General features: G+C 43.9%; 2 protein-coding genes and 1 long non-coding RNA gene across 4 annotated transcripts; 1 reads left to right on the top strand and 2 right to left on the bottom strand.

Moving 5' to 3' along the window:
• Positions 1 to 1268: 1268 nt before the first annotated feature.
• On the bottom strand, positions 1269 to 5285 carry LOC100832680. Its single transcript, XM_003576363.4, has 5 exons — positions 5003 to 5285; positions 3430 to 3504; positions 3032 to 3097; positions 2867 to 2932; positions 1269 to 2712 (listed from the first exon to the last, which is right to left on the bottom strand). The coding sequence occupies exons 1-5, from the start codon at positions 5127 to 5129 to the stop codon at positions 1469 to 1471; spliced, it is 1578 nt and encodes a 525-aa protein (XP_003576411.1). The 5' UTR covers positions 5130 to 5285; the 3' UTR covers positions 1269 to 1468.
• Positions 5286 to 7921: 2636 nt separating this feature from the next.
• Positions 7922 to 16307, top strand: LOC100845848 (rab3 GTPase-activating protein non-catalytic subunit). The gene is made up of 8 exons (XM_003577933.3): positions 7922 to 8416; positions 9426 to 9560; positions 10885 to 11073; positions 11216 to 11277; positions 11456 to 11613; positions 11682 to 11830; positions 14655 to 14798; positions 15989 to 16307. Exons 1-8 carry the CDS (start codon positions 8039 to 8041, stop codon positions 16166 to 16168), a joined length of 1395 nt encoding a protein of 464 aa, XP_003577981.1. The 5' UTR covers positions 7922 to 8038; the 3' UTR covers positions 16169 to 16307.
• Positions 16308 to 19919: 3612 nt separating this feature from the next.
• LOC106866792 lies at positions 19920 to 21037 on the bottom strand. Of its 2 annotated transcripts, none has more exons than XR_002966092.1 (2): positions 20658 to 21037; positions 19920 to 20561 (listed from the first exon to the last, which is right to left on the bottom strand). It is a non-coding gene; the product is annotated as an uncharacterized LOC106866792 (long non-coding RNA). The 2 variants fall into 2 exon arrangements; XR_002966091.1 differs by having other exon boundaries at positions 19920 to 20564; positions 20658 to 21033.
• Positions 21038 to 25137: the final 4100 nt, after the last annotated feature.

The following is a 25137-nucleotide window of genomic DNA, read 5'->3' as shown; positions in this document are numbered from 1 at the left end:
CCGCTGCTGCGTGGCGAGTATCTGTTGCCTTCCCTTCTCTTGCCGTCAACAGGAGAAATTGGAGACAGCGGCCGTGCATTGCAGCTCCAGCGCCGCCTACTCCTCCTCCAGCTGACCCCATCGCCGCTCTCCCGCCGTCCCGCGGACCCAACACTCCACGGCTATTTTTTAGTTGGTTTCTTGAGGGTTTTTCTCGCGCGACTTTTAAGTAGGGTCACATATGCAGTGGCATGGGCAGTTCAGATCGTCGTGACTCGGGAGCCTCTTGGGCCGACGCATTCGGTTTTTTCGGTTGTATATTTCTCGTAATTTTGATGAAAAAAACATATGGACGTTTACCATCACCACCGTTTGTAATTTAATACATAGTATTCCGTATAATATAATAGATTTAGACTATTTGTACGTAACTACTAAGTGTTTAAATTGTAAGCGATTTTCACACAATTCCGATTATCACAAACGTTTTTCTAAATTAGATCTCATGTTAATATGTTTTGCACACTTTATTTTGCCAAGTTTGCATTGCCTTGTTTTTTTTTCATTATTGGGTTGTCTTGTTACTTGTAGATGTTTTTGCTTAATAGTATTATTTAGTTAGTCTAAGTCTCAGTTTGGCATTGCTGAACTGTGTTGTGCTGAACTTATTTAATAATCTCTAGTGAAAAAATACACACGAAAGCAGAGCAAATTAGTTAGCTAAACATAAAAATAGCCAAAAGCTGGTTAGAAAAGTTGGATTATTATAATCCAACTCGGTACCGAACTCACCGTAAGACAACTGTAAGTTGTAAAATAGGATTACAACCATTAGTCGTAAGGCATATGACAAGTATGTAACACAAGGCATGACAACTGTGCTTATTGCTTGACATGGTATAAAGACACACAGGACAAATTAATGACACGAGACATGAAAAATATGAGACGTGAGGCTTCCGGATAAAAAAAGATATGGGGAAGTGTTATAGAATAAAAGCTGATCTCTGTCTCCTCAAGCATAGGGTTCACGAGAAGCAACACCTTTTTCTTGTAGTGTTCCAAGTCACCTTAGGTTAAAAAAGGATTTTAATATTCCTCCGTCCAACAAAATATGTCTCAAGTTTTTCAAATTTTGAATGTATATAGATATGACTTAATGTATAAATACATTCAAATTTAGTCAAAATTGAGACATCTTTTTTTGGACGGAGGAAATATTTATTGTACGGTGTAACCCCTTATTTGTATATTTAACATACCACAATACACTGGAGTCTCTTCTGCTGTTTTCTCGGTTAATTGAAACAAGAAGAGAAATATTCAATCAATAAACATAAATTAATTTCTATATCAAGTGCACATTTGCGTTGGAAAGTGGAACCCAATGAAAGAGAAAATTTAAACAACAGCATAACTTGCACGCTGATGATCATGACACGGTGGGGACAGTCCTATTAGCTACGGAATTAACGCGCGAGTCTCTTTCCTACGCCAAGGTGACGGACTGGTAGAGCTGCTCCATGACTCCTCTGAAACGGCCGATGTCAAGCGTGACGTTCTGGCCGTCGAGGAAAGTGGCCCACATCATGCCGTACCCCTGTCGGTGTATGGAGAGCGGGTCGGTGAAGACGGCGTGGTCCCTCGGGTACACGTCCTTGAGCGTCGTCTCCTCCGCGCTCGCCTCGTACTCCACGTAGCGGAGGCCCATGTCGGGCACGGGCCGGCCCAGCGCGTGGAAGCAGGGCCACTTCATCCCGCCCCAGGGGATGATCTGCACCACGGTCCCGTTGTGCGGCAGGAAGACCATGTTTGTGAGCCCGGCCCCGTGCACCCCGACCATGACGTCGCACGAGTTCACCACCTCCGCGAACTTGCCCATGTCGCCGAACACCTCCGGCCCCGCGGGCACCACCTCGAACCCGGCCTCCGTGGCCGCCGCCATGGCGTCCCCTTCGTTCGTCATCGCCCTCGAGTGCCGCCGCAGGAGAATCACCAGCCGAGGCTTTCTGGAGCTGGAGCTGGAGCTGTTGTTCCGGCTCACGGGGGTCGTCCAGGAACGCTTGAGCGAGTAAGCGGAGCGGAGGAAGTCCCGGAAGTCCATCATGGTGTTCCCGTGGAAGGAGAGCGCCGGGTCGATGCTGAGCTCCATGTGGCTCTCGATGCCGACGTGCGCCGACGGGAAGCAGCGCACGGCGGCGTCGGCGTCGAGGTCGATCACCGGGTACGACGAAAGCGCGCCCAGGACGTGCCGGAACTTGGCGATCCACTTGCGGTCGTAGTTCGTGGCAAGGAGCTGCACGCGGCCCTCGTACCGGCGCGCCGTGTTGTAGAGCGGCACCACCACGTCCGTCATGGCGTGGAAGAAGTTCATGCTGTAGCCGCCCGTGGAGAAGACCACCGCGGGGACGTCGTGCGTCACCGTGCACCGTGGCGCGGGCGGGGCCGTGTCGTCTTCCATGGCATTGGTGGCGCTGCTGCCCGGTTCCCGTGGTGGAGCGGTGGAGCGGACGGTGATCTCTCGGACCAGCTCCATGGTCGGGATCTCCCATTTGCGCGGGTACGGGCGGATGATCACCGTGCTGTTCTCCGGACGGTAGTCGGACACGGAGACCACGTACACGGTCGAGGCTTTGCCCTGGATGCGGACGTCGCCTTCCATGCCGCAGATGTTCATCCGGACGCTGCTGAAGTTGCAGCTTAAGTTGCTCCTCATTGCTGGTGCTGCCACATCTGCGTAGCCACGGCAGTAATTAGAGATGAACCTCTTTTTTTTTGTTCAAGGTCTTGTCACTCATGGTGGTAAACAAAAATAATTAACATTCCTTGTGCGATCTGCTAATGCCAGATCCGTGCGACCATATCTAAAGCTGATCGTGATTTGTACCTGAATTTATCAAGGAAGCATCTTTTTCCCCGTTCATGGCAAGGAAATGCTTTTCATTCTTGGAATCTGAGACACATTGCATGCAGTTTATCCATAAATCAGCTTTTCCCAAACCATCAACCATACCATGAAACATATCAAAGCATGTACATGAACGATCCGTACCTGAATTTACCGAAGAAACGTCAACTTCCCCGTTCACGGCAAGGAATTGCTGTTCACGATTGGAATCTGCAACATATATAATATATCATTTACATCGGGGGCAAATGATTAACCGTAGTAATATTATTGTCATCTCTACTCCGCCCTCCTAGCTAGATTCTCCTGCTCTATTAGAAATTAAGCACCGACACTCATGTCAGGAATCGGAAGTTCATTTTTGTGTTCACTACTTGGATCTGTTGACTCCATAGTTTTGGCCGTGCATTCGTCGACTCCTTAACCACAGTTGTAAACTAAGTACAGTGTGTACGTGTATCTAGAACGTGCGTGCACTGCACGTTAGTCTGCCTTGAACATGCTAATTTAACCTCCGGTTCTGCAGAAAGGGGATTAAATACCTTTAATCGAATCGGCGACGGCGACGTCCTTCTCGCCATCCGATGCTGGAGAAGGTGCTACCCCGTCGACCGAATCTGAATTGAATGAAAGATCATGTGCCATGTAGTATTGTTAACGTCAGTCGATGCTTGAAAACGAAACTAAGCATGAATACCGATGACTAATTAACGTCAACCGATGATTAATTAACACCAACATTAATGTCAGTGTAGGAGTATACTGCTCTCAATTTGAAATAAATGGCTAGTTTCTAGAATATGCACTACTCAATTTGAAATAAATAGCTTAATTAACACCAACGGTTAATACTATTGGATTTGTCATAGAAATATTTTCATGGCATCATAATTTAATAAAGTTTCACTAGCATGTTCTTATGAAATATACAATCAAAGCTACATATATATGGAAGACTGCACCGGCATCCAAAACGGCATACAAATGAACGGAGTACGCGTCAGTGTATAGAGAAAACCGGAGAAACAGATCGATGAAGTAGCCAGAGTTCTTTCCCCAGTTCACTGGCCATATATATCTGCTTTTAGATAGAAATTCGTACCTCAAACCCTTCAGAACTAACTCAGTGTTATTTGCAAAAGTAGGCAACGAACTATTTTTGTGTTAGTACCACCTGCAACTTCCCGCTTCTGTTGTTTTCCCGTTGAGAAAGTACTACCAGATGGGAGCGTGATCGTGAAAACATGCAAACCAAAATATTATCCATTGTACCGAAGGTGTTGGCTGAGATGAAATCAGTAGTTTGTTTCGAACCAACCCTCACTTCACCCTTCTCTCTAGACTGTAATATTTTCACCCAGTTATTTTTCATTCACACGCTTGAGTTTTGTTGAAATCCATCAACAGTTCGAAAAAGATATCCCATTAATTTGATTGATATTTCATTCTAATTTTATTCATATTTAATGTTTCATTGATATCTCATTAAATTTTCATTGATATAATAATGATACATCATTGATGTCTCATTAAAGTATATTATTTCATTGATATCACTGAAATTTCATTCATATTTCATTACTACCTACAATTCATTGCAGATTTAATCCTAATCCGCAACAATTAAAACATATTTCAACAGTACTTCCTTCGTCTCATAATTCTTGTCGTTGTTTTAGGGTGGTTTCGTTAAAATATCATTGCATCATTGGTGTCATTGTATTTCTCTCAGTCAACACATATTTGATGAAATGTCATGTTTTCATGGGAAGGGTGGTTTCTACCGATACTTTTTTGGATTGACAAATTTTACAAAAACACAATGTGACAGATCATGGATTTATGATTTATGGGCACCGCTGATCGAACTGAAGAGAGAATTGTCCGATTGACAAATTTTAGAAAAACACGATGTCTTGCAGACACTTGCAGAGCAGCATATATGTTAATTAGAACAAAACGCCTAACTAGAGACCGTCGATTTGTGATTATGCGCACGGCTGATCAAACTGTAGAGTGAAATTTAAACTCCATTCACGATGAGAGGATGAACACTTGAAACAAAAAATTTAGTATGAAACAACGCATTGTTATTTTGAAATTTAAAGGACTTACACAGAGTAATCTGCGGCAGCGAATCGGTCTTGAGCACCACGAGGACTAGAAGAGGAAGCAGAAGCCAAGCCGCAGCTCCTGCGCTCACAAGTTTCTTGCTACTGCTCTCGTTCCGCCCGGACTTCATCTTGCGCGCATGCGGCTGCCTTGCCCTAGCTATCTTGATCGCTCTACTCAGAGATCGTCGATCCTAACTGTTCGACACTGTAGTCTCAAGCGACTAAAAGGTAGGAGTGCTAATAGTGCTGAGCTAGCCACTGGACTAGTGGCGTCGAACCAGCTATATATGTGATCGATGCGCTTGAACTTTGCAAATGCCCGTTAATCAATGCGCTGAGCATTGTTTAATCAATGGCTCACAAATCCAATTGTGTTTGGGGGTTGACTTGCGTGTCATTAAATCCCATGCACATGCACGCACGCTAATGGAATCATTGGCGCAGATCCAGTACAAATTCCGCGGTCAGACTAGCATACGCGTCGTCTGTATGCAGAAGATCCTGGCCGACGTACCACAAATCCTCGGTCTCGTCGGTGCGGCAATCCATTTCATCGGCGTTTGGTTTCCTGGGCCACGAGGAAGAGCTGCAGCCCGGATGCAAAAAAGGCCTCCGGAGCCTGCATCCGCGCTACGCCCGAATCGGGCGTTTTTGTGCTGCATCGTTTTTGTCTCGACTCTGCCTTCCCATCGACCTCTTCTCTCGCGCGTACTCTCCCTCGCATCGGCCCTCCGCCGGCCGCCGCTACTCCTCCAGCCAACGCTCGGTCGGCCGCCGCTGCTCGCCCCGCTTCTCCTCCTCCCCCAGATCCCGCCGCCTCCGCCTAGGCCTGCACCTTGCGCCGCCGCTCCGGGTCAGGCAGTGAGACTGCCGCCGCCGGCGCGGCCGCAGAGGTTGCTGCTGCTGGAACGGAGAGCGGGGGACTTGGTGTGCTGCCCGACCACGACCACAAACACGAGGATTCCAGCTACTTAGTTCACCACGCCGGCAGCCATCCCCTCCCCGGCTGCAGAGCCCTCCCGTGCAGAGCGAAGGAATGGATTCGGATTCGGTGCGAGGAGATGACGATAAGAGAGGAGAGGAGAGCGGTGTGGTGGAGATGCCAGCGCACGCCATGGTCGGAGCGAGGAGGAGGAGGAGCAGTCGAGCAGAGCAGGTGGTTCTTCACATAGGTAAGAATTTCGCCAAACACTGGGCTGCAGGTCCTGTTTGCACCCTCGGTGCCTGCATGCCGGATGCTGCATGCCCAGTGCATTGCATGCCGTTGCCATCAGGGCAACCAAACACGCCCTTAAAATGCAGTGTGATTGTGCTCCTCCATATCTGAAAATGTCAGTTGTCCTCTTTCCTTCTTCAATAACGTCAAGGCAGCAGGGAAGATTGGTGGTGAGAGACCGTTTGGATCGGTGCAAGGTTCTCCAAGAATCAACTTGTAATTTTTCTTATTGGACATATCTTTGCACAAATCTTCAAGGCATCTTTTTTTTTTCTGTTTGTCTTGTGTAGTTTCCATGTGTATTTATGCGTTATAACCTTGTTGTTTAATGAAAAGCGTGGCTACTTATTTTAAAAAGGCTTTGTATGTAACATTACAGTATGTACAAAACCGTGCCAAATCCTTTGAATCACGTCATCCAAAACCTCATTAAAATTGAAGAAAAGTACGAGAGGAACATAGGTGAGACATTGAGTTTGCTGATGGCATGGTTCCATCATTGTATTCAAATGATAGTCGTCTCCACTATGTCATTATTGGTGTCCTCCTTTCCCTGCACGTCCGCAACACCACCTTGACCTAGTCAGGAAAAGAGCTGTTGGGGAGATATTTGTTGAGGGTTGATGAAAGTCCTGGTCCTTCTATAAAATGTACATGGAACGGAGGAGGGGCATAGAGCCGTTTTGCCTATTCGCTTGTGCTCCACCAGGCAAGTAGACATATATTCTGTGGTGGTAGGATTAGGCCAACGTGTGATGATCTAGATCGAAATGAATAGAAATTTCATGTTTAAAATGTATTGAATAAACATTTTTAAGTTGGTGTACAGGCTATTATATCTTTGAAACATGTGTATCTATTTCTCATTCTTATACAAATCAAACTCACTTATTTCCGAACGGAGAGAATATGTACTCCCTCTGTCCCTAACTAGATGATGCCCCGCATGTTGTTGCGGAAATTTTTAGTTAAGATACGGAATTTTAGTTAACATACATGAGTGAAAAGTAGCAAGAAAAGAGTATCCAGTGAAAATGTATAATGGAATTGTATGAAAGATTATAGATTTTTCAATTAGTTGAGATAGCTTGATGAAAAGTAGCTTGCATGCATGCGCAAAAAATATGAGTTTCCCACTAAATAGGTGTGAACACATTAAAGGTGTGATGATGTGGCATGCTTGCATGTTGAGAAATCAAGTACTGGATTTCTCTTATTTAGATATGGAAGATTAATTGACGCCGGTCTTTTTGCAAAGAAACCCCTGTAAAGTTACGAAATAAATATGCAGTCCACATCTTCAATTAAACGTGGACTGCATGTTAATTTTGAAAATTTACAGGATTTTTTCGCAAAAGGTCCAATAGAACGTGGACTGCAAACTTTTTCGGGATTTACAGGAGGTTTTCTGCAAAAAAGTCCAGCGCCAACTAATTTGGGACGGAGGCAGTAATTATCATGTTTTGTGAATTTTATGGTGCCCATGCCTTACTTTTCCTAGAAATCCAACTGTATCAATCCCGATGGCAAACGACGAGAATGAGTTCCTTTAAAACATAGCCTCGAACCTAATTTTCAAAGCGTGAGATTTTTGCGTTACAAACGTCCCAATTTTGTCCTTGTTTTCTGAAATTCAGTCTTTGTTGTCGTCAAAAACAAAATTCAGTACTCTAATTTACCGATAACCATGTGATAATTTCTTGACAGTAACTCTGGGTGGTTTCGCTAATTCGCATCCGTGCAGCACGTCTCCTCCCCTTTCCTCCCGGTCGCATCTCCTCCCTGCCGGCGTCGAAGCTTCTGTAGGCCTCGCGCCTCGCTATGGCGCGACGGGGCCACCACCTGACGGAGGTGGCCCTCCTAGCGTCCGCCTCCGGATATCTTGCGGCGGCGGGTGCCGGGGAGCGGGAGGGGTGGATGGACGACCCGGCGGTGTTCCCCTCGCTCGGGCCCCGCGCGCGCGCCCTCGCCATGGCTAGCGCGGCGCGCTCCGTGCTGGTGATCGTCCCCATCGCTGGTGGAGGCGGGGTCACGGTGAAGCCCGCCCTGGGGCCCGACGAGGGTCGGATCTCTGCCGTGGAGTGGGTTCCGCTTGCCGGGGACGAGGCCGGAGGGGATGAGGGTGTGGCCGTCGCGGTGGGCACCGACGCCGGGTGGCTCCTGTTCTACACGCTCGCCGGGGATCTACTGCACAAGCAGGTACTAGTCGATATAATCACTTTCGTTTTACACCAACGTATTAATTTTTCCGAAGAACATTTTAGCTCCTGCGGTTTTAGGGTTGCTAGCATAAAGGCAGCTTGTAATTGTTAGGAAACCCTTGCCTTTCCTGAAGTTATTGAGTGATCTTACTACGATCGGATAGGTTTTGGATGATACCTTCGGAGCAGGTTTGTCACCACGTAGGTATTATAAACTATAAACTCACTGACATATTTGGGTGCATTGGCTCCCATGAAGTGGACTACTGCACTAAGCCCTCAATTCACCATCCAGAAAGTTGTGAAAAACATTCAGAACAAGTTAACAACATTTATACAACATTAATCTATCATGTCACACAATTTTCAATCCACATTTGATTAACAGACGAGTACTCTTAACAGACCAAGGGTAATAAAAAAAAGGCACATTTGAATATTAATAACTCCCTCCGTCCAACAAAAGATGTATCAAGTTTGTCAAAACTTGGATGTATCTAGACATGACTTAGTGATAGATGCATTCAAATTTAGTCAAAGTTGAGACATCCTTTGTTCGAAGGAGGAAGTAGTACAAGCTGGATACTGTTCACCCTCCAGATTTAAAGCGGATTGGTCATTTTTAGTTGTCAATGGATTTAATTTCAATTTGAAATTTCGTGTCATGATATATGTATGCATGTTATATCTATGTCATGAATTTGTTTCAAAGTTTGTCATGACTTATAGGGGTATTTTTGGTGGGCTAGTGCATATTGCACATCAAGGGTGCCAGTGTGCCCTATGCGCACCCCATTAACCCAAAGATAGGATTTTGCCAAAAACTCTTAGGTTTATCTGCAATTATTTCATCAACACTTCTGGATAATGTAAAAATGGAATTTCACACATGCCACGAATTCAGGTTTTGTAAAAATGACATGACATTGTTCCATTAATTTTATGTATTTGCCATCCCGCACTGTCAAAAGAAGTAATAGAGTCATCCTTGTATTTGCTTATTTCAGAGTATATATCCTGCAAAGATACTGAAGCTTAATTTCAGTGAGAGAAAGGAAAACGCTTGGGAAGATTCAGGTTCAGATGAGCTTTCTGTTGTTTTTCCTGGTGTTATTGCGCATTGTGATGGCGATGACCTTCAGGTTTCTACAAATCTTATCTTACTTTATTTTGCTATTACATATAGTTTAAATTAGTGCACTGGCTGGACAACACTCCCGCTGCCGCTGTTCTGTTTTTGCACAGTACTGGGTTTAGCCCTATTACCGCTGCTAATTGCCGCTGTAGCGCTAAAACTGGGTCATTTAGTGCGCCCCTAAGATAGGATTTGCCAAATGGTGAAATTTTCAAGGGCTTTTTGAAAGGCCGGCCCAAATTTGCTTCATCTATGCATTTTATGCAATATTAAGTAATGATCCCTGGACTATTAGAGCACTAGAAACGTATTTGGATGCATCAAATTTTATGCTTACCATGTTTTCTTTGCATCATTTATACATTATTTTTCATTATTTTTTCCAAAAACGCTGAATGCCTTAACGCCGCTATAGCTGTGCTATAACTTTTGTAGTATCTGGAAAAAGATACCACTAAACAGCTTAGTACGCTATTTAATATGGATATGCTAACTAAGAAACAACCATCATTAATATTTTGGAAACAAGCTCATCAATCTGGGCATCTTTGTAAATGCATGTAGCAGCTAGATAAAAGTAATTGTTTAAAATTTGAATGTGTGCTCTGAACTTCATAAGTTCTGAAATTGATATTTCAAAATTTTCCATCGTATCGAGTTATATTCAGCAGTAAATTCACTTGGTTCTTGATTCTTACGTTTTACCTGCATGCTCATGTTACCTGAAAGGCTAAAACATCAGTTGTGGTGTTATTTACCATGAACAATCGGAGGAAAAACAATAATGCACCCTTTCATAATTGTGTGAGAACTAATCTTAAATAAGGGAATGAAAACCAATCTTGGTCATTAGGTTGAATCTTAATGGGTCAGATTAGCCACTAAAAGTTACTACCAGTACTGAAGAAACCCTGGACTTTTCTGGTCGACACTGTAGTGGGGCTGAGAAAAAGATCTTCAATTTATACCATCCTAAATTAACCCAATAGTCGACATTTTTGTGGGGCTGTTTAATACCTTAATCTAATGCAAACACACAGGTTCTTTCAAAAACAAAAGCGTGCCTTACTAGTTACCCCAAAATATTACTTTACTTATATAGTTTCATTTAGTTTACAGTTTGCTTTACCGTGATAACCATTTCCAGCAAGAACAGAATCTTTCACGAGATGCAGGCTTGTTTTAAGTGCATTAGTGCAATGTACAATATTTGTTTGGCAAATAAGTATACTAAGTCTTGTTTCAATAGTGCATACTTCATCCACACAACATTTTAGCTTACTTTGTAACTACCAGTCTGTTTTGTGCAATAATAGTTTAGTTATTTGCAGACCATGCTTCAAAAATCGTTCGAAGAAGTTAAATCACGCATGTGGAAAGATAAGTTTGAACATGAAGATGCTGATGATGAGAGTTCCTTTGGAAGGATACCTATTCGGATTTGGAATGTAAGCAAGTTTGGCTCTTGTGCTGATGCTGCAATTGTTGGGCTAATGCCACCTCCCTTATTAGAACTTCAGGTGACTTGCTTCTTAACAGTTCACAAACTTTTATACTGTTTTTCATTATAATCACCCTGTTTCACGTAAACTTTTACCTTTAGTGGAAGTATTCTGAAGTTACCATCGTATTGAATCCAGCTGCTTTTATATTGCTGGGCAGTCGAGTCAGCGTCACTACTGTGCCATTACAGTTGGAGAGGATGCTGTTGTTTCAGCATATAGGTGAGTTCCGCTGCCCATTGGCTTGACCATCTCCTATCAGGGTGATAATTCTGTTATCTCCAGTTTAGCCTGTAGTTATGCAGTCCACATCAGTTTATCTGCTTTGAATTAACACTGGAAACACTACAGTATGTTTGTTTAACTTGTTTTTTGGCCTCCCATCTCGGTGGTTCTACAGGTTATCAGAAGACAGAAGCAGGTCACTAGTTGGTGCAATCTTGTCAAGAGGTGTAGCTGCCACATTTTCGACCATATCATCTTTGTCCAAAATTCTATGGCGGAGTGAACCATCACCAACTAAGAAGTCACGACCAAAGCCTCAATCCTTTGCAAAAAGTAATGGCATAGTTAATTATCTTCCAAAACTGTTGAATTTTTGTTCCTGATGGTTACATATTCTGCAGCATCACCTCTCACGTGCTTGAAAGACACGCCAAGGAAGGGAGAACGGCTTACACTCTCCCCAAGTGGTACGTTGGCTGCCATAACTGATTCACTTGGCCGGATTCTACTGCTGGACACTCGTGCCCTTGTGGCTGTGCGGTTATGGAAGGTAAAACACATCAGTTATAACTTCAATCTTTTTTAAATATAAAAAAATCTACAGCAATGGTGAAGTAAAGGAGTTGGAGTGTATAATCCAAAAACTACAGGTATAGGTGAAAACAGAATGTCTATATAAGGATGCTAGAGTATTTGTTGATCTGGTCTCCCTCGAATTCATGTTACCTGCTTCTGGATATAATTTGTTCTGTTGGATTGAGGCGAAAACAAAACGCAATAAATCACGGCATTTCTGTTCCCCTTATTAACTAGATGAACCATTCTCACAACCTGGTCTGACATTTCATGTTCCTATGTAACTAGAGTTGACAGTATTACTCTGATCCTATGTGTGCAAGGCTTCGTATATATCTTGCAATTTAGTACATCTACAGTAGCGGAACCAGGAATCTGCCACTGCCCTGACTGAAACCTAATACTCCCTCCAATCCATATTACTTGTCTCAGATTTGCTCAAATATGGATGTATCTATGTTTAAAAAGCGTCTAGATACATGTTATATTTCGACAAGTAATTCCAGCCAGAGGGAGTAGTAAGTAGTGCCCATACGGTCACGCCAAGGTGTGACTGTACAAGAAAATAGTAAACCAGTCCACGTGACAAAACGGTGTGGCATACTAGATAAATGCAAATGTTGTAACAAGTTAACAAAGATTGGTTCATCCACAATAGAACAAGTGCTGAACTTGCAATGGTGAAACTGCATATGTAAATGAAAACAAGGAAAAGAAACTACAAAGTTAATTATTGATCTGAGAATGTTTTGTTGACAAACAGTCCACATCTTACCTTTGCACTATTGTCAATGGTCCAGCGACAACATACAAACTCTGACAGCAACATAACAAGCAAGGATAAGTTTGGTTTATAGTTCTTTGTAGTAGGATCTCATTTACAGGTTACCTTAATGGCAAACTTAATTTACCTTATTAGTTTGGACACGGGATTTTGTAACTCTGAGGTTGAACCTGCTTAATGTCGCCTCTCAATCTCAAACTCTCTCATCTATACCAACTCCCTAAGTCCAGTAGATTGCTCCTGAAAGGTAACGAAAGAGAACCTAAATAGAAGAATATTTGAAGCGGAACTCGTGACTACATAGAATTCAAAACCATTGTTATCGAGTCTGTGGCCCAGTACCTCTCAGGACATCCAGCCTTTTATATCCTAGCTGTGAGAATATACATTTGATTTAATATCTATACACGTGAAACTAATTGTTCCGGATTATATGTCCATAACAATATGTACTTCTGTTACTAATATGATCCATGTGGAAAATCCATATTGCTTCTGAACCAAAAACACATAAATGTCGTCTTGGAAGTATTGACACAGTCATCAATGTTACATTCTGACCCATACTTACTAAGTACATTCTGGTGTTCTGTTCTGGGCATTCCAAAATTCTGTATATGTCATGTGGGGTCAGCATTATACCCGCAGGCACAAGCCCAAGCAGGACTCCACGGCACCAGATCAGGCTTAGAGATAGGCCTTCCTTATTTTAGGATTTGTTGCTTTCTTTATTTCCAAGATATCTTGTTAGTTATTTGGAAAGGACCATTAGATTGATCCCCTAGAATAATCTGTTAGGGCCGGCTGTTGTAAAGCCTGGCAGTTCCTTGTTTTTGGAGTATCAAAGAAATAAACAAAGAAAAGGGAGACTTCCTCCACAACCCTATTTCCCTGGCGCCCAAACCCAAGCTACCTCGCCCCAGACCTCCTACAACCTATAGCTATCCTCTGAGAAACTTAGCCCCTGACACTATATGTATAGTTTATATGCATATTGGGGACTTCTGTTTGAGAAATAATGTTGGCAAGTTGCAGCTAAATTCCCAAGCTGTATTGACGATTTCCCACGCATATGGTTTTTAGTATTGGACAACTACGACTCTACCTGGACAGAACGATAGGGCTCACATTATGGATCATAATAATATGGGATCGCAGTAGGAGCTTGTTTTGAAGTATTGGAAGAATCCCAACACGGGTATGCCATTATCAGGGCAAAATGTATAACATCAAGCCTTTGGGCGCTGTCTACTACTCCCTTTGTAGGTGCAGGGAAAGTGTGTAAACCAGTCGTCACTTTGCTCTGTGGTTGATGTGGTACTAAAGATCTCCAACTACAAATGTCCTGCAGCGGTACTTGTTGATCTAGCTTCGTGGCAGTGGGCTGCATCGATGAAGTTGAAACCACAATTAACTTGTAGTCACCCACTGGAGTCTACTTGCGGCAGAAACTCAAGTTGAATCCCTGTGTGAATTTTGATTTAATATTTAATTGTGTCAGTAATTAAGTAATAATACTAGAAAATATTTCTGTCTGTATAAATATTTTTTGAGAGTACATAATTTTGTTGGATAATCTATTTTAGTACTCCCTCCGATGCATAAGAAGTGTCGCTGATTTAGTGCCAAGTTGTACTAGGCTTTGTTCAAAACCGCGACACTTATTTTGGATCTGAGGGAGTTTTTATTACGCAAATTCCTTATAGTTCAAATAAAAAAATCCAACAGTATTGTGATACTATGATCTGACTCTACGATTCGATACTTCTGACGGGAAAATGATACTATCTGTATCCTGATGTTGATAATCTTGTGTATATCTCATAAATTTGTGTAGCCCAGATGGCAGCTTACATTCATGGGCACTTGCAACAGTTTCCCTGCTGCAGCAATGCCCACAAAGACCCATCTACTGAATAATGCACCAAATAGTTCCTTTTAGAAAATCTTTTAACCATTTTTTATCTGTTTGGATTGTCCTCTTTTCTAATATGCATATGTATCTACTTTTCAGGGCTATCGTGATGCATCTTGTCTTTTTGTCGAGATGCTTCTCAACAAAGACAAGGAATCGTCAAGCTCAATGCACTTGGAACATACCAAGGGTGATTATTGCCTGTGCCTAGCGATCCATGCTCCACGGAAAGGCATAATTGAGGTAGGTAATTTATCACTTCGATTTCTTCAGGTTCTTCTGGGCCATACTTATAATATGTTATGTACAATTCATAAAGGCGATGTATCTAGTGAAAACCATTATTAGGTGCAAACTTGCAAACTTTTCCTCATGGGCCTTTGTCCAAAAACTTGCGGCTAGGATCAAAGGTGGGAATCCCTCAAATCATGTAAACACGTTTTTGCATATAACCCCTTACCCTCACCACTTACCTTTGTAACTATTGATATTCAAAAAAGAACGGTTTGTCCTCGATCGATCCTAGCCTGGGCCAATGGAACCTTGTCCTGGGCCGAGTGCCGGTGCTGACCCTCTGCCGGTCTTGTCCGCCGGTGCTGGACCTCCGCCAGCTCGATGCGACGGCGATCTGGACCACCCCCGCTGGCTCTACGCAACTCCGCGACAGCGACCTGGAGCCCTGACTCTACGGCCACGTGGAGGTCTGCCCTCCGCCAGGTCGCAGCCTGCAGGAAAGCACTCCACCTCCACTCTGTCTCCCTCTGGTTGCCGGATGTGCTGCCGCTGTCGCATGGAGGCTGGAGGCAGTGCCGGTTCGCCGTCTCCTGGGGGTATAGCCACAGCAGGGGCATCACCGTGGCCGTCCGGTCGCCTGAGGCCAGCGCCGCCGATGCTGTCTCATGGAGGCACCACCGCGGCTGCTTCTCCCTCGTTTTGGGTCGCGGAGGTCACTGCCGCCGCCGCCAGACCGTGTGGTGAGACCGCCGTCGTCTGCGCGTGGGGAACTGGGTAACCGGGTCGCGGTCTCTTCATGGCGCCACTGCAGCCTCCGAGTCGCAGTCGCTAGGGGACGGGCACCAAAGACGGTCGCCGTCAGGAAAGGGATTCAATCTTTTTTCTTACAGCTAGAAAGGATCAAGTCAATCTTTACAAGCATCCAAGGAATGGCAGGGGTATGTGAAAAAAGGCGTTTAAGTGGCTGGTTTTAATCACACCTCTCGTCTGAACTGCACGCTGTAGATTCGATAGCCCAAGATGAAAGTTTGCAAGTTTGCACCTATCAAGAGTTTTCATCGCCATTCATAAATTCCCGACATTAATGTTAACATTCCAGAAGTTGGTTGGTCATCCATTTGGTTGCATGGAGGAAGTAAAATTGTCATTTCACTTTGGCCTTCAACTTTCGGTGATTTTGTGTTCTTGCATGTTGTCAGGTTTGGCAGATGCGGACTGGCCCACGTCTCCTAACCATCCCATGCCCCAAGGGAAGCAGAATTTTGCAGCCGTCGACAAGGTTCTCATCGTCGCAGTTCTCATCATATTCCCCATTGGAGGTGTATTTGTTCAATGGTGACTCTGGACAGTTGTCTGTTTTGAATAGGCACATTGGGTAACAATTGTTGTTGTATAATTGCCGGCGTTGTACAGAGATTATTGTTTTCTGGATGGCCAGGTGATTATGATTTGGTGCTGTAATTGTTCTTTTACTGGTGAAGATTTTTTATTTATGAAAGCAGGTTTTGATTGATTTTATCTGCAGGAACAAATAAAGTTACTCCTTCCGATCCATATTAATTGTCTCAAATTTGCCTAAATATGGATTTATATATGTCTAAAAACGTTTAGATACATGTAATATTTTGACAACTAATATGGACCGGGGGAGAATGTGATTCTAGTGCAGCGTGGCACTGAGAACACATCCATAATTCGCTGCAGCTCCTTTGTTCCACACTATACTCGTTGCCTCTTTGTCTGAAGTCTACGGAACATGGATTTGTGGAGAAAGTAATTCATGTTTCAAATTTGATTAAATTTGAATGTGTCTAATATACTAAGTCAATGTCTGTATCTATATACTAAATCATGTCTAGATGCATCCAAATTTTGAGGACGGAGGGAGCATGTATACCTGACCGTATAATTAGAGCAAAGATCAAGGAGATCTGAAATCTCGCTTTGTGCCATTTCAGTGTCAAGGCAAATCTGTAAAACTGGGTCTCGCTTGTACCAACTGGTCTTAGGCCCGGCGACCTCTACCCGAGTCTAGTAACAGTGCAGTACTCCATCCGTTTCTAAATACTTGTCGCCACGACAAGTATTTAGTAACAGAGGGAGTACAATGTTAATGTTAGGGGACAAAAAATTTGTGAATTCTTTTCCTTTTCCTTCGGCCATCTAGCAAGATCTCTCGCTATCTCTCCAATTTCAAAGAAATATGTTGCTTGTGTCTTTGTTTTGACATAATAACGTCTCGATCTTGCCATCACCTGCTCAAACTTGGTTCTAACATTGAGATGTTTATAATTGCCGCAAGATTGATATTTTTTTTTTGTTAAACTTGGTTCCGACATTTTTGCTAAGCCCGCTCACATTGCTCATGACCTATGTGTTCATATCTAAGGCTAGCTTAGCATTTCTTTCTCGACCATGTTGGTGCTTTTTGACGGCAACATTTTTGCTAGACAAGTGTCACCCTCTACACCTCGTTGACTTCAGCAGCCAATTGGATAACCTATCTTTTGTATGTTGATATGATAAGCCATTTGGCGTGTGATACGGCTGCATGCCGCTCCAATTATTAGGACTGAAGAACATTAGTTTCAATTCAATTATTAGAGCTAATAAAGTGGCAGTGATTTTTCTCTCTAAGGCCGGTCGCAGCGCATCGTCTCTTCGTTAGCGTCCCATAGCAGCCACGTCACTGTTAAACAAATATGGAACGAGTTCCGCATTGCATCGTTGTCCCTGCAATAATCTTCAGGATTTTCTGTGCACCTTGTTCCCTCCTCTCGGCACTGTCCTTTCCTGCACCCTCTCCCTTTTCTTTCTCTTAGATCTAAATATCTTCTCGTCACAAATCCTTCATTCACGTACAACCATGGAGCTTTTTAATTAAGCGCAAAATTGAATTTGTGTTGATGCTGGAAGGGTGAGGGAGAGGGCGATTTGAAGATACTACTCTACGGACCACGAATTTCGACAAAGGAAGAATCCCAACTGTTCATGGTGGCCAGCTTCAGCACGGAACCACAGCTCCCATTTTCTCTCCCCTCCGCCCTCCTGTTAATTTGTTTTTCTCAAATAGAAACAACTCCTCGCTGGATTTGTGCAAGATGGTACAGTGCAGAGGTCGCTCTCGGCTCTCCTCGTCGACATGGCATGTAAATGCTAGGTGATGAGAAAGGAATAGGAGAAAGCAATAAATAAATTGGCGAAAGGGGCTAGCGTGATGAAGATGGCGAAGGGGAGGAGGAGCTGCGTGCAGGTGGAGAAGGAGATGCTATGCTGGCAAGGCGACGCAGGAGACGCTGGACTACGGTGGAAGAATCTCAGTCTGAGGAGAAACGAGCCAGAGGCCGCACTAGATCAACCGCATTAATTACTTTTTCTATGGCCGCATGCAAGGATCGAATTCGTGGCTAGCGACGGTCTCATTCTCTTTCCTCCTTAATTACGGTGCCACCTCAGACTATTGCCTAAGTGGCCTGTCAAGGGACGAGCGCTGTGACCGGCCTAATCGTGTCATCTCCAACGACGCAAATAATTGTCGCCAAGGACAAAGAGCATAACTCTTTCAGCATGGTTTCTTCAAAAGAATCAAGGAGGCAACAAAGAGAGGAAAATGTCTACGTGGTCACAAGAGATGCTTGCGACATTTTCCCAGTGACTAGCTAGGACTCCATTATTGCATTACTGAAGCTAAAATAGAGGAGAAGATGCAACCGTTATTTTACTTTTAGATTAGAGTAGAATGCACCCGAAGTCACTATTCTTTCGCGAAGATGTCAAGTAGGTCTCTAATCTTTGAAAATGCACATTTGGGTCTTCATTGTTTGTTAATTGGTTCATCCCAGGTCCCTCGCCTGTATACACAGTTCTGGCCGTATGACGTGACTGCCACCTTGGCTTTGGGCAGGCGACGACGTGGCGCTGTCACCTAGTATTAGTGACATCTGCATGTATTAGAAAATGGAATCTTTTTACCACTCTTGCAGAACTCATCCTTCTCTTGGTAGTCACATTTTTCTTCTTAGAAACATCTGCCACGCGGGGGGTTTTCTGTAAGATTGCAACGCCACGTCATCGCTTGACGTGTGGGCCCAAAGCCTAGGTGGAACCCACGTTATGCAGCCGGAGCTGTGCATACAGGCGAGGGACCTGAGATGAACCACTTAACAAACAATAAAGATCTAAACGTGCATTTTCAAAGATTAAGAACTTACTTGGCACCTTCGCCAAAGAATAGTGAGCTCCAGTACATTTTACTCTTTTGATAGGGGTACTTTCTCTCACATTGGGAGAATCTATAACTTATCCCTTGGTAAGAGTGTACAAACTCATGATGCCTCGTTTGACCTCAGCCAACTCGATAACCTATCTATTGATAAGATAAGCACCCTGCGATACAACACTACCTAACCTCAATTATTAGAGCTAATAAAATGGCCTGTAGCCGGTTACTGCATTTTATATGTCCAATCGAGCTAGTCATCTCCACCGACGCAACACCAATGACACATTTTTCAAAGGAAGCAAAGTGTACAAGTCATGATGACCGGAGATGCTTGGCATATTCTCCTGCACCGGCCATATTCTTGCGTTATGTATGCACGCAAGACCGCAAAAGTTACAGTTTGTGGAACAAAAAATGTAAACATTCTTCTTTTGGGATATAGCATACGGGTTCCCCAGCCTACTTCCAGTCCACATTTTTCTTGTTTGATGTGGACGTGTGCCATCTCACCAACCACAACATGCATGGGGTCTTTGTCATATCCACATGACCACATATAGAGAGAAATCAAAGGAACCGTGCGCAAAAAAAAAAAGAAAGAGAAATCAAAGGAACATTGTTAGTGCTTCTTTTCCGCCAAAGTGCACAATATTCTTAATGCTTTATACACGCGAGCCCCACCTCATCACACTTATAACTATTGTACTTATCAGGGCATCTTAGTGAGAATACATATAGTCAAATATATGCTTATTTTGCAATAAACTTGGCATTATTTTAGACTTCACATTGCCGTCCAAAGAACAAAGTCTACACACCCTCCGATTAAGGCATCGAGGCATGGGCCCAACAAAAGTTTATTAGGTACCTTTTTCTTTGCAAGAAATAGAAGGTTTTTTTTAGAGAAATTTGACAAAATGCCACGTCTTTCTTCGTGCGTTGCTCTAAACACACGTTTTCTTTTTGTTAGACAAAATAACACACATTTCCTTAAGGTCGACAAAATAACATTTTTTTATGTTTTAGCCCATTTTCTAGACCTGGTCCCACATGTCATTTTTTCCAGCCTCACAACCCCTTCACGCTAGATCGATTGGATTCAGAAGCTGCTACAGCTTGAGACTTTCCTACAGCAGTACAGCTTCCAGAGAAGAGGAGAAGGAGAGAGAATAACGGCCGCCGTTTACCGGACCGCTGAGCGTTGTCGGGCGCCCGTCTGAGCCGTCCGCAAGCGCGCCTGATCCCCTCCGCGCCCGCCGCCGTCGGGCGCCCGCCTGAGTCCCCTGCTGCAAGAGGCTCTGCTGCTGTGTGATATTGATTTTTGCAGTTCGATGATTCGAAGCCCTGTAGGTTTCTGCTGCCGTGTGGAGATTGAATGTTGGGATCAAATTTCTGAATACTTGTAGGTACGTGAAAATACTAACCCATCAGGAGCTTCAACTTCTAACCCGTCAGGAGCAGCTAGAACTTCTAATCCATCAGGAGCAGCGAGAACTTCTAGAGATTTCGATCGATTTGCCGCTGGCTCCATGCACGCTGTTGTCATCAGGCTACTACAAAAAAATTTGGATCACGTTTGAGAGAGGAAGAGCGCAGGAGGCAACGTAGAATCAAATCAGAAAGAAGAGATGAGGCTCGGCCAAAACCTGCACTCAGAGGCGATGGCAATCACGTGAGTGCGGCGCCGGAAACGGTGCGATAGCCTACGGAGGCGAAGGCGACGGCGGCGATCAAAACTCCTGCAGCGGCAACAGGGACGATCACAACCTTTGCTCACCCTTGCGGAGGCGCGGCGCGATCTCGTGCGAAGCCGGCGGCAATCACGTCGAGCAGTTCTGTCTGGTTTGTATCTTGTTCCTGTGTAAGCCGTAGCCAGCCAGCATCTGAATCCAATCGATCTAGCATGAATGAGGCGGGGGCAATGTGAGGCAGGGAAAAATGACATGTGGACCATTTTGATAAAATAGGCTATAAAACCAAAAAATGATATATTGTCAAAATGTCAACCAAATGTGTGCTATTTTGTCTAACAAAAAGAAAGGTGTGCGTTTAGGGCAAGGCACGAAGAAAGCCGTGGCATTTTGTCAAATTTCTTTTTTTTAGACGTAGAAAATAGAAGGTTTGTTTGACTTGAAACAAACCCCATGAGCTATATCATCAGTCGCTGCGATTAGACATCTTATGTTACCCAAGATAATTGCGGCTAATTAGCTCAAGATGGTCATTCGCATTAAAAATCATAATGTAGTGTCAATCTGAAAATTTCTTTTCAGAACCACGGATGCCGGATGAAACACATCCCAGATGCCATGTTGGAAAATTTCAGATGTGCACAAGATATGAGCACGTCCCCAACATTCAATTGTTTTTCTTTCTTTGCTGGAAGACATCACCCAAATGTTCTCAACACGATGGAGTATATTCGAAGAAATCAAAGAATCATGCAAAGGCTAAATGGGCTAATATGCTACTCCACTTAGTAGTAATGAAGGCCAAAACAGAAAAGATGATCGATGTGCATTTCTATTGATCGAGAAAAGCACAAATTAAATGAGAGATAGATGCTTGGGATATTCCTCTGAACACAAGACGCCACTTATCATATTGTTCCATGTGTCTTGTCAGTCGTTGGAAACACAGCACACACTATGATGTGTGCGAACAAAGGGATACTCCGTAGTATTATACGTTGCATAAAATTTCATCCGCATCGCTTCTTGACATTTTTGGCTGTTGTGCCGTCTAGGGGAAAATGGCTCGTTGCCGGCGGCTTTTCATCGGGCTCCGTCAAAAGTGGAGCTATATCATGGGCCGAGCACAAAGCCCACGGCAAAGGACAGGCCGCCGGCAAAGGGGGCCCACGGCAAAAAGAGGAAAAAGCCCACGGCAAAGGGACCCTGGCACGTGGGTCCGCGTGTGCGGTTAACGGCGCGCGGGACGGCGAGGTTAAGGAAAAACCTTTGTCGGAGGCTAGGCCTACGGCAAAGAAATATATTTTTTTCCCTCGCCCCCGAGAATTCAAACTAAATTCCATTGCGTGCAAAATTGAAAAAAAAAAGTAAATGTCTTTGCCGGAGGCCCCGATAAAAGTCCGCCGGCAAAGAGACCTTTGCCGGAGGCCCCCTGTAAAAGACCACCGGCAAGTAGTCCTTTGCCGGAGGCCTCGATGAAAGACCGCCGGCAAAGACTATTTTCTGGAAAAAATCCTTCTCATGTAAATCTACCGTTTTGTGAATCAAATCCAAAGCCCTTATGAGATACTTCCTTCACAAACTAGACTAACATGCACGAATGTTCCAGTCTTAGAGGAAAGTCACAATTCGGATGGACGGAGCAGAATTCTGTGTGGACTTGGGTAGATTTTTGGTTTTTCATGTTCAAATGTCGTAGTAGAACACAAAGGAAGAGTAAAGTGACAGGAAAACCCTAGTTTTGGTGAAAAGCTACCCCGCAGACGATGTGGGGCCTATCGGACATGGTGAGGCCTGAAATCACGCGACGGATGCCGCGACGGATGCCCAGGAGACCATTAAACCTTGCATGGCTCCCTAACTTTGGTACATAAAGGTGGTGTTGATAGGAAAAGACAATCCAAATATCTGAGGTTTCACTTCCTTTGGAACATACTATTTGCCGGAGGCTATAATCCCTGGCCCGCAAAGTCCTGACAGCGGTCCCTCCTCAGCAGCAGGCCACGTGTCGCCCTCTTTTCCGGCGGTGTTGGAGAGGCCTCCGGCAAAGACCCGATAGTGGGCCCGATGAAAGCAACCCAGGAAGAGCCACGTGTCGGTGCCTTTGCCAGCGGCCTTTCTTCGGGCCGCCGGCAAAGACCTGACAGTGGGTCCCGTGTTGATGACGCACAAACGCGCCGTTAAGGAGGAGGCAGACGTGATGTCACTTTTTCTTTGCCGGGGGCCCGATATTTGGCCTCCGGCAAAGGCTTAGCCAGCGGCCCGACATGAAGCCTCCGGCAAAGAGCCTCTTTGCCGTGAGTTGCCCGCACCGACGGCCTTTGCCGGAGGTCCCGACATCCCCTTTGCTGTCGGCCTCCGGCAAAGGAGATTTCTGCAATAGTGCGTGTATTCTATCTCTAATCGATGATACACCGCTTTGGTGTTGTTTCATTCTCGAAAGCACAGTCCCGGCAGCGTTTGTGTCGTCTACCACCGGTCGTCTTGTGGTTTGTTTCATTATATGTGGTGGTGTTTTGATGGTTTGTAATTTCTCTCCTACTTTTCGCAAATAAGAATAGGTCTATAATTAAGCTTATCGTATCACAAAGCATCTTACTGATATATAGTTGATCCAAATAATTTGATTCTTTTGGAAGAATAATTGCATTGATATTTGAGTTCATGGTTTATGCTTGGTATCTTTTCTTTTGTTGCAATGGACGAGTACATATGCTCCATTCATATTTCTCAACACTTAATAAAAATATTTTTATAATCAGCAGGCCAGTAGAGCCACATCTTGAGCAAAAACTACCTCTAGCTTATTAATTTATTCAGTTATTAGGCCAATAGTATTTATGGATAAAGACGAACTTTGGAATGCAGTTTTAATTTAGTTGCTTGAATTTCTCTTTCAAGTTTTAGTCAATTTTTGTGGACCACATGATGAATATAATTCCCAATTATCTTTGGGTTCAGAGTTTATGCTTAGAATATTTTTGCACGATGAGTAGTAAAGTCTCTCATTTCTCAATGCCTCGATATGCTCTTAAAATAGAATATCTGGATGCTAGTGGTTAGTCCAGTCACATCTTGACCACCATCTTGTTACAATTTGGTTCGATTTGTATATTTTTGGACGGTCAGACTACGAATTAAATGCGTAAAATTTTGGACGAAGACGAGCAGGAGAAAAGTGCAATTTTTTTCTCTGTAAAGGTCTTCAGCTGTAAAAAAAAAACGGACATGTCTTCTTTCCGTTTGTAAGAATGTCCTGGAGAAAAGGAAGTTTACCCAGATCTCTTCATGCATTTGCCGTGTTGCCACAAAGAAACATTTTTATTTATGCCGGTCTCTCGCTTTCTCGTGATCATTTTCATTCAAGTACCAAAAGAAGAGGTGATGTGAAGACACACGAGAAAATCCAGCATCTTTCATAAAGTAGTTCTTCAAAGAAGTGCAAAAATGCGAAGAAAAAAGAAACATGGTCCAACCCCATGCTTAATGGCCAAATGGACACCCTTCTCTTTCTCTAAAACCGCATGGCATCTGTTAAACCCTTAAACATGCCATACAGAAATCATGCTTGGTCGCTTTAAACGTCAAAGGGAATATTTTCATAAACTTAGGATATACATAAGAATTCTCAACTACTCCCTCCGTCCTGAAATAAGTGATGTGGATTTGTATAAAAAATCTATACAAATCCATGTAACTTATTTAAGGACGGAACGAGAATTTCTATTCTATGCATGATATTAAGTTAGTGGCTGGTTTGAAAGGGATCCGGCCAAGTTTGAAAGGGAGAGTTCGCAGGTAGCGCCTGGTTCCGACCAAGTTTGCAGGGGGCGACGGAGATGCAACCTAGCTTGCTCAGCCAGCGGAATTGCCCAGGCAGTCGCGAGAGCCATTCAAGGTTTCTCGGACGACACGATACGACCATCTTCGAGGACAAGCGAGAGGAGGAGCTCATGTATTTGCGTCCAAATGCAGTGTTAATGAATTTTGGTGTAAGTCTTTGAAAAAAGCTGTATGAGTATCAGTACGAGTATCTGGCCAAGATTGAGCAGATATGATTTGTACTGTGGATACTACTCGTCGCAATTTTATTTGGATGTGTGACATTTAATATCGGAACGGAGGGAGTGGTACCGATTTATAAATAATAATTAGGAATACTTTTTTGACTGCATGTAATTATGAATAGTTAATCGTACATAATGTTCCTGCTCATTAATGTATTTCCTCGACCTTGTAGGTGAAACGGCGACCGTCCACGACTCCACGTGGTACTCCCTCCATCATCCACTAAACTAATCCCCACTCGGATCGAAATCCAGATCAAATCCGAATCCCAAAATTACCGGTTTCCCATAAACTCTACTTGGACACACATATAATTTCGTCTCCGAATCAAGGTGGTATTATCCGACCTTCTATAAATAGGCGGCAG

The sequence above is a fragment of the Brachypodium distachyon genome, chromosome 4 (assembly GCF_000005505.3).
Source record: "Brachypodium distachyon strain Bd21 chromosome 4, Brachypodium_distachyon_v3.0, whole genome shotgun sequence".
Taxonomy (NCBI): Eukaryota; Viridiplantae; Streptophyta; class Magnoliopsida; order Poales; family Poaceae; genus Brachypodium; species Brachypodium distachyon.
This window is presented reverse-complemented; position numbering and strand designations above follow the sequence as displayed.

Coding starts and splice junctions, on each gene's coding strand:
- LOC100845848 (XM_003577933.3), top strand. CDS start 8,039: ATGGCGCGACGGGGCCACCACCTGACGGAGGTGGCCCTCCTAGCGTCC. Junction 11,278..11,455: donor GCTGTTGTTTCAGCATATAG/GTGAGTTCCGCT, acceptor GTGGTTCTACAG/GTTATCAGAAGACAGAAGCA. Junction 14,799..15,988: donor CACGGAAAGGCATAATTGAG/GTAGGTAATTTA, acceptor GCATGTTGTCAG/GTTTGGCAGATGCGGACTGG.
- LOC100832680 (XM_003576363.4), bottom strand. CDS start 5,129: ATGAAGTCCGGGCGGAACGAGAGCAGTAGCAAGAAACTTGTGAGCGCA. Junction 3,098..3,429: donor CGTCGCCGATTCGATTAAAG/GTATTTAATCCC, acceptor TATATGTTGCAG/ATTCCAATCGTGAACAGCAA. Junction 2,713..2,866: donor TGCTTCCTTGATAAATTCAG/GTACAAATCACG, acceptor GTGGCTACGCAG/ATGTGGCAGCACCAGCAATG.